The sequence below is a fragment of the Apodemus sylvaticus genome, chromosome 6 (assembly GCF_947179515.1).
Source record: "Apodemus sylvaticus chromosome 6, mApoSyl1.1, whole genome shotgun sequence".
NCBI classification, from domain to species: domain Eukaryota; kingdom Metazoa; phylum Chordata; class Mammalia; order Rodentia; family Muridae; genus Apodemus; species Apodemus sylvaticus.
Genome location: NC_067477.1, coordinates 20,710,382 through 20,722,651, shown reverse-complemented (window position 1 = coordinate 20,722,651; position 12,270 = coordinate 20,710,382). Strand labels below are relative to the sequence as shown.

General features: G+C 43.7%; 1 protein-coding gene across 4 annotated transcripts in view; it reads right to left on the bottom strand.

Moving 5' to 3' along the window:
- Atxn3 (ataxin 3) overlaps positions 1-12,270 on the bottom strand; it is a 42,630-nt gene that overhangs the window by 17,911 nt on the left and 12,449 nt on the right. For 3 of the 4 annotated variants that reach the window (XM_052185224.1, XM_052185225.1, XM_052185226.1), the window contains exons 6-9: positions 10,997-11,084; positions 6,542-6,674; positions 3,562-3,728; positions 1,977-2,073 (exon numbers count right to left, since the gene is read on the bottom strand). In XM_052185224.1, the coding sequence (XP_052041184.1) occupies positions 1,977-2,073; positions 3,562-3,728; positions 6,542-6,674; positions 10,997-11,084 (485 nt within the window). Of the gene's footprint in view, positions 1-1,964; positions 2,074-3,561; positions 3,729-6,541; positions 6,675-10,996; positions 11,085-12,270 lie in introns of all 4 variants that reach the window. The other variant, XM_052185227.1, reaches the window with a different exon arrangement.

The window sequence follows — 12,270 nt, the reverse complement described above, 5'->3', positions numbered from 1 at the left end:
AGGCTGATCTGGATCCGGAAGCGGAGAGAGTAGAGCTAAGGCCTTCTGCCTGAGGCCTTGCCCCAGATTGTGTCTGTGGAGCAGATGGAGCCCGTGTGCACTCCCAGGGAGTGCCGATGGTGTATGCTACTGTGACCTCCCCTGAGTTCTGCTCACTCCGCTGGGCAGCCGATCTGCCAACCGGGCTATCGCACACAAGGTTAGCCTGGCCGCCCAGTCCCTGAGTCCAGGCAAAAGCCTGGGAGGCCAAGGTCCGAGCAAAGTTCCCCTACGGCTTTGACTGTTAATTGGGTTTGCCAGGTGACTAGGATGGCGGGCGTGTGCGCCCGCGCTCCCTGAAAGCGCCGGGAGAGTCTGCTTTGCTAACAATCACCTGGGCGGGTTGACTCACAGATGGCCCACCAAGCCGCCCAGTTCTTGGGGTCAGTCCTGTGCCTTTTGGGGCCTGGACCCCCGCTTTGTTAGCCTTAGGCTATGCCTGTTACAGGTCTGCCCGCCTGAGCTCTCTGTCGTCCTGCAGGCAAAATGGCGGCGGCGCGCTCGCAGGCCTGGGCAAAAAACCTCCTGGTTGGGTTGGCACCCCGATGGCCCCCCGACCCGCCCAGGGCCTGGGTGCAGGCCAACGCCCGTCGGGCTCAGACCACCGCGGTGTTGGCCTCGGATTATGTTTGTGTACCTCAGTCTGTCCGATTCCTGGAGTACGGAACCAAGATGGATCCTCCTCTCCTGTCTGGTGGGAGGCCGAGTTCTGAAGTGGCCTCCTTGCAGGAAAGGCGCCGCACAACTGCAGCTGCTTGCTGTCCGGCTGGTCAGCGAAGGTCAGTGGTCGTGGGCGCAGGGCCTAACTGGTCCCTGTGACGCCTTGGTTCCACTGCTGATGGCCCTTCAGCTGGAGCAGCCACTGCTGCCGCTGCTGCCGCCGCCGCCGCCGCCGCCGCCCTCCCGGTCCAAACTTTATTAATCTGCCACCTATGACTAAGACACAGCTGCTCAGGCCCAGGTGCTGCTATGCTGCTGAGCTGTGCTTGGGGGGGGGGGGGGGGGAGCGAGGTGGGGTGGGGGGAGCGGGGTCGGGCTCTCATTCATGCTGGGTGAGCACTCCCTGAGCCGCATCCCAGTCTTTTTAGAAATAATGTGAAAATAAATGCATCACTGAATTGAGAGATGTGGTATATTACAGGGCAGAGTCCACCCCTGGCCTTACCTTTCCGATCTGAGGTCAGAGGGCTCAATTATCTACTATTTATTATGTAACTTTTAAGGTGGAGAATGGTTTAAAATAAAAAGCTAGGTATAGAGACATATACCTGTAGTCCTAGCACAAGGGAAACTGAGGCAGGAGGACAGCCACCAGTGAGGCCAACTAGGACTACAGGAAGACAGCCATCAGTGAGGCCAGCAGGACACAGTAAAGCCCTACCCAAAACGAAAGATAAAAGGAAGACTTGTGAGTGATGATTACTATAAAGGAAGACACTATAAAAGTGGAATTATTTCTCTTCAGAGTTCTTATAAACAGTACAACATATGGTTTCAGAAGCGTATGCCTCAGATTTATGCTTCTATGCCTCTGATGCCGATGGGCTCGGACCTCTTTAAAAGTGACAAGAGCAAGACCAGGGATGGCGTACCGCCTGCACTTGGGAACAAGCTCCACCCTCCTCAGATGCTGTCTTCCCTGTCTACTGACGGATTCATAGATTACCAATGCTACATACAAAGGATCAACAGGCACAGGCACAGTTCCTCTTGTCCTAAGTCCATTTTCCCTTTGATAAGTAAAATTTCACAAGGTTTCCTTTATTCTAGATCTGGCAATGTTTTTTCTCTAAGTAAGTATTAAGTATTTCACACCTTATTCTCTGTAAAAAGTTTTAAAAATATATTCTTAGGTTTAGGCGATAAGCAGTAATTTATAAACAGACAAAATAAGCAGGTATTAAATATGTAACTTTAATCTGTACCAACTACTTTACTTTTCAAAGTAGGCTTCTCTTCTCTTCCGCAGCTCTTCTGAAGAAAGGTCTGTGCTTGACGCCTGCGGGCCATCTTCACACATACTTCTGGAACTACCTAAAAAAATTATTTTATGTATCTGTACAAGCAGTAGTATGTTTGTTCTTACTGGAGCAAGCTTCTAGAAAGTTTTCTTCCTAAACACATTCCACTACTGTTCTGTAACTAGAAGAAGCCTATGGAAATCTATTAAGGACTTACAATCCCATGTTACTGCAGCCAAAGCTGATGCTGTCTGTGACACATCAGATGTGAGGATACGTGCCCACTGTTCACCTCGGATATGAAGTATCAAGACCGCTGGGCAGTGGTGGCGCACAACTTTAATCCCAGCACTTGGGAGACAGAAGCAGACGGATTTCTGAGTTCGAGGCCAGCCTGGTCTACAGAGTGAGTTCCAGGACAGTCTCGAAAAGCAAACAAACAAAAAACTATCAAGACCACACTTCTGTGCTTTTTAACTTTCAAAACTGCATCTCCACCTTCTTTTTTTTTTTGGTTTTTCGAGACAGGGTTTCTCTGTGTAGCCCTGGCTGTCCTGGAACTCACTCTGTAGACCAGGCTGGCCTCGAACTCAGAAATCCGCCTGCCTCTGCCTCCCAAGTGCTGGGATTACAGGCGTGCACCACCACTGCCTGGGGCTGCATCTCCACCTCCAAAGGCAAGCCATTCCTCACAACTGCTGATGGATGACCATAACATCTGCGTATAACAACCTGAATGTTTCTAAGCTCTCAACAGTAATTGTACCAAGCAGAGAGTCTATGTAAATTATGAAAATGGTAAGATGGCTTTCTATATATTACTTCAATACCACACCAAACCCCTCCTAATAAAACCCGGGACTTCACACTACAAAGAGTATACACAGGTAAGCCTGGAGGTGAGGAGGCCAGGGTGATGACAATGGCTATGACATTTAATACTTAGTGTATTAAGTATCTAATACACTAAGACAGTTAAGGAATTCAGATGATGAGTAATCTCTTTACAAGTAGATGCAGCTTCATATGAATTAGATTAAACCAAAATCACAAAAGTAAAGTACTTTGTGCTTTCAGGAAACTGTTTGAATGTCTCAACACTTTTCTCTGCCTACATTCCTAAGGGACTTTATCTTCACTTTCCTCCACTGATGATGGACTTTACATCAATGAAAGAGATGTCTCCTGCAAAAGTAAGCTTAAGTCTTAATCTGTATAATCTATATAAGTCTTTATAGCCAGTAACTGTTGCATGCATTTGTTAAAACAGTTGGCTTGGGTAAGGGGCATCTGGCCACTAGAAAAGTAATTCAATTAGTATTGTACTGGTTCAGTATCACACTCAACAACATAACAACTAAAATGATAGATGTGCTAAACACAATTCAGTCCTAGTATAATACAAGTTATAAAAATTATTTAAGATCAAGAATATCTAAAATACTTGAAGTTCGGAACTTTTGCTTTTGCAGGAACTATCAAACACACTAACTTTCAGAAAAGCTAAGGACATGACCCACTTCTCCAGAAACGACTAAAGTACACATCAAAGTGTCCAAACCTTGCATACTGAGCTGAATGGCCCTGCGGAGATCGGCTTCCTCATCCTCCATGTCGATTTCCTGGCGACTGATGGCTAGAGCCCTCTGTAACTCATCCTCCTCTTCATCAAATATTCCCGACCCGTCTGCTGCCTCTAAGACTCGTTCCAGATCTGCTTTGAGGGCACTAAACAACAAATGAATTCATAATAATTACAATCTGGTCTCTAAGAAACCCTGTCTCAAAAAACAAAACAATGTGCATGGATATTTTGTTTGTGTGCATATTTTGCACAATGTGTGTGAAGTGCCTGAGGAGGGTGTTGGAGCTCAGGAGACAGAGGCTGTGCTGAGAACCAAACCCAGGCCCTCTAGAAAGCAGCCAGTGCTCTTAGCCACTGAGCCATCTCTCCAGCCCCATATTCTTCAACTTTAGATCAAGTTTGATAAACATGAAGGCACTTACAAATGAAAGATTTTAAATCAAAAACATGTTCTAGCAGATAAGGTCTACTAACAACAACAACTGAGTTCTGATAAAAACCTAATGTATTTTTGGAATTCAAAGTGCTGATTCCATAAACTTCACTAAAACACAGCCTCCCTGGGCACAGTGGTATATGCTTGTTGAGAATTAGCTACTTTTGAGGCAAAGACAGAAGGATGTCAAGTTTGATAACTTAATGAGACCTGTCTTTCAACAGAAGGGAACATGGAAGGGACTATTCAATGATAAGAGTATATGCATAAAATCCAGGATTAGAGCCAAAACACTACAAATAATATGACACTAAATCATTTCGGTTAGAGGAGGTATATTCTGGAGATGAAGCCCAGTAGGTAAAATATCTGTGTAGCATACACAGTCCTCTGGGTTCAGTGTCCATCGCCATAAATAAAACATGGGGCACAGATACATGCAATCCCAGTCAGCCAGAGCTACTTGAGATATTATTTCAAAAAGCAAATTACTACACAGGCTCCTCAAATAGTATGTGAACATGTCAAACTGCATTCTAAGCACACCGGACTACAGACCAGCGCTAGTCAGAGAAAGGATCTTCTTTGCAGCCATTGTTCTTGGCTTCCCACCAGAACTAAACAGATCTAATGGCTGGACATTGGTTACATAACAGAGACCAAGCTGAACTGAGCTAGAAGCTTCCACTGTCCTGACAAGCTTTCATGGTGCTGGAAGATTCCATAAAGGAAGTCTGCTGGAAGAGAAACCCTAAACCTCTTAACCAGCCTCCGTGTGCTATGCTAGACATTAGTGGCATGACTACAGTGGGGCAAACAACCACTTTTTCTTCTATTTTTTTTTTATTTATTTTAGTGTGCCTCTATTATCTAGCTCTGGCTGTCCTGGAGCTCAGTATGTAGAGTTAGTTGGCTTCAAACTCACAGAAATCTACCTGCTTTTGCCTCCCAAGGGCTGGCATTAAAGGTGTGCCATCAGGCCCAGCCTAAACATTTTTTACTGGATTTGAGGGCCACTTCACATTAGGTAGTTCATGCCTGGTACCATAAACTTGGTCAAAAGCCCATGGCTGTGTTGGTCACAGGTCCTCAGTGGGGGAAACTATTATTACTGTTTCACTAAACGGGCATGTCAATAACCCTTCTAAATACATTTAGACCTACAGGTTAGTGCTTGGTCAGGAAAGCTGCCCTCTCCCCTGGCAAACAGCAGAACTGTTCAAAGTGCTTGAGAATAAGCAACTGTTAAAGGCCCAGACCTAAACGGGACATCTATAGCATCACTCTAAGGAACTTCAGAGAAGAGGGGTAAGGATGTAAGAGCAGGAGATTAGGAAGAAATGCTGTGACATGTTATCTTCTGCTGTTGCTCTCATAAACTCACAGCAGCTATGGTTACCAGCACAAAACCTACACAAGATCAACCCAACATTCCATCATGGTGGGGGGTACTCAGAGGCCCTGTCCCTATCTGAAGAGCTAGGGCTGCTAAGGGAGGGGAGTCAGTTTTCTTCAGTGGTACAACACTGGTAGGTTATCCATGTAAGCAAGTCTAATCAAACTCAGTGAGTCAGGAAGAAGAGAAGCAAGACGAGGAGGAAGAGAAAGAGGAGAGGAGAAGGAAGAGGAGAAAGAGGAGAGGAAGGAGAGGAGGAAGAGGAGGAGGAGGAGAAGGAAGAGGAGGAGGAGGAGGAAGAGGAGAAAGAGGAGAGGAAGGAGAGGAGGAAGAGGAGGAGGAGGAGAAGGAAGAGGAGGAGGAGGAGGAAGAGGAGAAAAGAGGAGAAGAGGGAGAGGAGGAGGAGGAGGAGAAGGAAGAGGAAGAGGAGAAAAGAGGAGAGGAGGGAGAGGAGGAGGAGGAGAAGGAAGAGGAGGAAGAGGAAGAGGAGAAAAGAGGAGAGGAGGGAGAGGAGGAGGAGGAGGAAGAGGAGAAAAGAGGAGAGGAGGGAGAGGAGGAGGAGGAGGAGAAAAAATAATGACCATAGGGGACCTGCTGGGAGGGATTCAGAGGGAACAGACGGGATAAAGATAATGATGACATGATAAATATTTATACACATGTATAAAATTATCAAATAAATATTTAAAATAAAATTACATACACACATCCAAGTCTTGAACTCCCTGTCCTCCATTTAAGTGTGTCCATATAAATAAAATGATCAAAAAACTTTTAATAAGTAAATAAAGTAATAATTAAATAAATAAATAAAGGGCTGCACATAACTGAATAAAACATTTGCCTAGTATGAACAAGAGGTTGATCCCCCAGAACTACAAAAGAAATGCACAAAATAAAAATTACCCAAATCACCAATGGTAAAATGATCACACATTAAATGTCAGGAGATGGCTCAGGGGTCCAAACTCTTCCTGCTCTCCAAAGGGCCGAGGTCTGGTCCCAGCACCCACGTCATGCAGCTCACAATCGTCTGTGCGTACTCACACAGACACGCGAAATGGAAGCACGAACACTCAGTTCTTCTAAGGCATGCTGTATCATATCCACCACCCTAACTTTACCTCTGTTCCTTCAGATGCGCTAGTTCTTCTCCAATAAGCTTTGGCCGATGCATCTGTTGGACCTTGATCATCTGCAAAAGCTGGTCAGCTTCACAATCCGGCAGATCACCCTTAACAACAAATATAGAATAACCTAAAAAGAGGCAAAAACAAACTAAAACAACTAGTAAAAAATTCAAACTTGTTAGAAATTATAGCTGACAGCGCACAGTAGGAAAACCAGAAAGGACCTGATTTAGTGACTCTCGCTTGGACTAGGAAGGTAATCTGCAGTGAGTCACACAGTATCTCAAGCCTCACTGCTCATCGCTAAGTCTCAGGGGCTACAAGAATCAAAGGCAGTCTACTCTCTGAAAGGGTAAAGTGGAGCAGAGAGGAGGATCCGGAGCTGACTGCCTGCATTTTAGCCTATCTCTGTCACTTGCCAGTGCCACAGAGTCTGTCAACTATCTCCGCCATCCCTGTTCGTATCCTTTGTTGAACAAGAATAAAGGAACCTTCCTCAGATGGCTGGTGTGAAGATGTATTTGGTTAGTATGTCCACTAACTAGTAACATGGATAAAATAAATCACTGGAATACATGCTGGAAATGGCACCCTGCTCCCTGCTCCATACATAGAAGCCTTCTAACCAAAAACAGGAGCTGGGAAGTCAGTACCCCAAATCTAGTGTGCCTGGTGTTTTAGAAAAAAAAAATACCAGCACTTGGGAAGCAGAGGCAGGTGGATTTCTGAGTTCGAGGCCAGCCCGATCTACAGAGTGAGTTCCAGGATAGCCAGGGCTACACAGAGAAACCCTGTCTCAAAAAACAAACAAACAAACCAAAACACTGGTACAAAGCAATTTTTAATAAATACATACCTAATAGCTAAGAAAGCTAATAAGTTTTCTCAATCACAACTAAGTTTAGTTTTATTTAACATTTTCTACTATTCATTTTTGTTGTACTTCAATGAAACAAAGAATGAGAAGGCTGCTCACTATCAGATGTCTTAATGTGTTTTCTGCTAACAAAACTGTTTCTAACCCGAGAATCAGCATGCCAGCTCACTGTGGTACCTATTGAACATGTCCTGAAGAGAAGACATTCTGCCTTAGGCAAACAACATAGTAATTTTGGATTTTATTTAAGACTTTAGAATTTATTTTGAGTGTGCTAGGTAATGTAAGGGTGTGACATAATATACATTTTATTTTTTAGAAAAGCACTCTGCTTTATCAATATAACATATAGAGACCAGGGTGCAAGAATGATTCTTACTGAAATGGAAACCTGTGAGAAAGCACATAAAGACAGGCAAATAAAACCAATCAACCAAACAACAACCATGGAAGCTAAGTCTTTGCGGCTGGAGGGATGGTTCAGAGGTTAACAGCGCACGCTGCTCTTGCAGAGGATTCACATTTGATTCCGAGCACTTACGTGGCAGCTCACAACCATCTGTATCCAGTCCCAAGGGATCTGATGATGCCCTTTTCTGGCCTCCCTGGGCACCAGGCATCACAGCTCTGTGGCTAGCCAGCCGGGGATACAGAGCAGACTGGAGTTCTGCATCACATATGCACAGCTGGGATTTTCAGTCCCCAGCACCACAAAGTACAGCACTTTAGGAATAATTATAGTGTCGTTGTGTAGTTATAAATAAAAATAAGTAAATAAATAGAATTCGGTATTAGAGCCTTTTATCATGAAAATATTTACAGAGAAAAAGGGAGAATGATCTCCTTTTATATTTGTTTTTACTTTGGGCTGTTTGTTTTTTAATAAGAAGTTTATTGTGGCCAGGCAGTGGTGGTACATGCCTTTAATCCTAGCACTTGGGAGGCAGAGGAAGGCGGATTTCTGAGTACAAGGCCAGCCTGGTCTACAGAGTGAGTTCCAGGACAGCCAGGGCTACACAGAGAAATCCTGTCTAAAAAAAAAAAAAAAAAAAAAAAAAAAAAAAAAGTTTATTGTGTTCTGTTTAGACTGGGAGATCTAAGAATTGAATTCTGGCTTTGGCGATATAGAAGTCACCCCAATAGTGAGAAGAGAGACTTTTGGAGATCTCTGGTTTACAGCAACCCAAATGGAATGAGTTCAAAAGATAATGCCCTAGAGATAATTCTAAGAAAATTTTAAATGGGCAAGCAGCTAAGGTTGCAGAGTTATGAAAAGCTCTTTATCTTTAATCAATGGAGACAAACAGCTTTTTACCCATGCACAGACTTTTTTTTTAAGGGAATGGGAAGGATATTCACCCCAGGAGAGCATTAGCCCAAAACTGCATGCTGACGAGACAGGAGCCACGGGGATACAGTGCACGCAGAGGGGCTGCCCTTATGTGGAGGGCTGGGGCTATCTATTTTAACAGGCTCAAACACAAGCTACAGAAGCAAGGCGAGAGATTTGCTACCGGAAGGAGAATTATGTCTATGTTCTCAGAAGACTTCAAGAGAAAGCCACAAAGAATAGCAATGGGTAACAAACGGAGAGCTAAGGTGTGGAAAAACTAACAAGGAGTCACTGAAACCTGTAAGCGCGAAATTATACCCAACGTGTTTTACCTCAGTGTGAAGCCATGCTCGGCTGCTATGGTACAGGAATGTCTAGGGTCAAGATCTACTTCACCTGTGGTCAAGATTCTTGTTACTGAGGAATGATGGGGGAGATAAAAAAAAGAAGGCAGGGATGCACCTGAAGACAATGTCAGGGGTTGGAGAGATGGCTCAGAGTTAAGAGCGCTGGCAGTTCTTGCCGGTTCTAGTCCTAGCACCCACATGGTGACTCACAACTGTTTGTGAATCCACTTTCAGGAGTCCCAAAACCGTCTTCTGGCCTCTTTGAGAACTGCATGCCTGCAGTGCACACAGAATCATGAGGCAAACATCTTACCACAGAAAATAAATTTTTAAACATCTTTTTTTTTTTTTTTTTTTTTTTTTGGTTTTTCGAGACAGGGTTTCTCTGTGTAGCCGTGGCTGTCCTGGAACTCACTCTGTAGACCAGGCTGGCCTCGAACTCAGAAATCCGAACTCAGAAATCCGAACTCAGAAATCCGCCTGCCTCTGCCTCCCAAGTGCTGGGATTACAGGCGTGCGCCACCACTGCCTGGCAATTTTTAAACATCTTTAAAAAAGAAGACAATCACCAGGCATTGGTGGCACACACCTTTAAAACCAGTGCTTGAGAAGCAGGGGAAGGCAGATCTAAGTTTGAGGCCAGCCTGGTCTACAAAACAAGTTCCAGGATAGCCACAGCTCTTTTACATACAGAAACAATGTCTCAAAAAACCAAAACAGGGGCTGAAGAGATGGCTCAGTGGGTAAGAGCACCAACTGCTCTTCCAAAGGTCCTGAGTTCAAAGCCCAGCACCCACATGGTGGCTCATAACCATCTGTAAAGAGATCTGAGGCCCTTTTCTGGAGTGTCTAAAGACAGCAACAGTGTACTTACATATAATAAAAACAAAAACAAACAAAAACAAAACTCCTTGAAGAATGTAAGAGGATTTCTGGATCTCATGGTAACTTTAGAGCCTCGTCAGAACAGCAAAATGCCATGGAAAGAAGGTGATGGTCAAAGACTATGGTGCTTATGATGAGCATCTGAAGGTATTGGAAGGTAGTTGTTGTTATTAACAATGCCAAGACAAGAGTGAAGAAAATGATCTTTGAAAGAGGAATAGAGCCGGGCGTGGTGGTGCACGTCTGTAATCCCAGCACTTGGGAGGCAGAGGCAAGTGGATTTATGAGTTCAAGGCCAGCCTGGTCTACAGAGTGAGTTTCAGGGACAGGGCTACACAGAGAAACCCTGTCTCAAAAAACCGGAAAAAAAAAAAGAGGAATATATACTAGTGTGGAAATGACTAAGAATGTAAGGAAAAGAGACAGATAACCAGACATCCAAAGTCTCCAATAAAAAAGGCAGCTCACAGATGACTGCACAGAGGGCACGGCTAACCCAGTGGAGGTGACTCAAAGGCACTGGAGTCCACGGAGCGAACAGTGGCTGAAAATGAGTCAACAGGAAGGAGAGGAGCAGGCCCCTCCTCCTGTCAGCCCTGTGATGTGGAGAATGTAAAAGCGAAAGATAGCACTTAAGGATGGAAAGAAAGGGTTTGGAGAGATGGCTCAGCGGTTAAGAGCACTGAGTTCAAATCCCAGCAACCATGTGGTAGCTACAACCATCCGTAATGGGATCCAATGCCCTCTTCTAGAGTGTCTGAAGACAACTACAGTGTACTTACATACATGAAATAAATAAATCTTTAAAATAAAAGGAAAGGAGGCCCCAGGCTCAGGAGATGTCCCAGTGGTGTGGGAACACCCCCACGGCACTGTGTCACCCAAACCACAGACAGAGATCAGTACTGTTACACTCACAAATCAGAGATCAGAGCTTTTATAGTCACAAACCATGACTCAGCTTTATTTAAGATACTTTTAAAGATAGTGGTTCTGGTGTTATTTACCTTCTTGCTGTAACTGAGCCAGGAAGAGTGCGAGGTATGTATCTGATATTAATTCTGGACCCGTCAACAGAGAATTCAAGTTAAACCACTAGGAAAAAAACATCAACAGTTAAGTTAATAAACATTATATGTAAAAATAATTTCTCACGGTAAGCATATAACCCACCAAAACTTAATAAGACTATCTAAATAATAGAAATATATCAAACTGAGAATTTTTAAAGTACTGAATACTGTGACTTTAAAAAAATGCTCAACATTTGTCACTATTAAATGCTTTTCTAAAAACAAATTTTTAACAAGAAAATTACGGCATTAACCTGAAATTCTAAGAGGAGAGCAGCAGACTGACCTTACAGTGCCCTCTTTGATACCTGTAGCTAAGGGTTTCACACTATCAGGCCAACACAGACTCATGTCATATTGACAAACAAACAAAAAAAAAAATGACAGCAACACATTTCATTTGGCCAAAAGACTCCAATTCCTAAAAGGTAGACACTCTAGGAAGAGAATTTATGACCAGCACTTCATTCTAACAAAACCTCGAAGCTATCAATGCATGTGATTAACAGCATTAAGTCACAACCTCAGAGGTGCCCTAACTTAAAACAGAAAAATGCAAAAAGGTTCCAAAATTCCATGCACAACTAAGGGCTCTTCCTGGATTTTGATACCAGCCAGAGTACTTTTTCCAATCATCCTCTCTTTACACAGGGGCCAGAGGCTGGACTCAGATCTCACAGAGCAGCCAAGCCCCCGCCTCCTGAGTGCAGGGATTAAACATATGAGCCACCACATCCAGCCAACTTTGTTCTTAACAAGAATATGAATCAGAACCAAGGATCAATATACATATTCTTGCCATCTTTGTGCCTGTTAAAGATAAACAGAGTCCAAAATGTAAAAAAATCCAAAAAAGAACTAAAAATGTTAAAAGCTCAAAACAATGTTTTCCTATTTCTCCTAAGTTTTTATGGATTTTATATTTCTAGACCTTAAAACTCCAGTGATTATTTGATATAGGAAAATAATGCTGGATCATAATTTCCTAAAGGAACAAATAAACCCTCAGTGGCTACAAGGGAGGAGGGCAGAGAAGTTAAATGGAGTTGACCCTGAGCCTTCAGAACTGAGTCGTGTCCCAGTTAAGCTACCCCACTATACACACAGCTCTAACTAGTTCTCTCAAGTGCACCTTACAAAGTGCACCTTACAAAGAATCTAAAAATTGCTTTTTCCTTATTTTTCTGGAGCAAGAGATGGAATCTTAG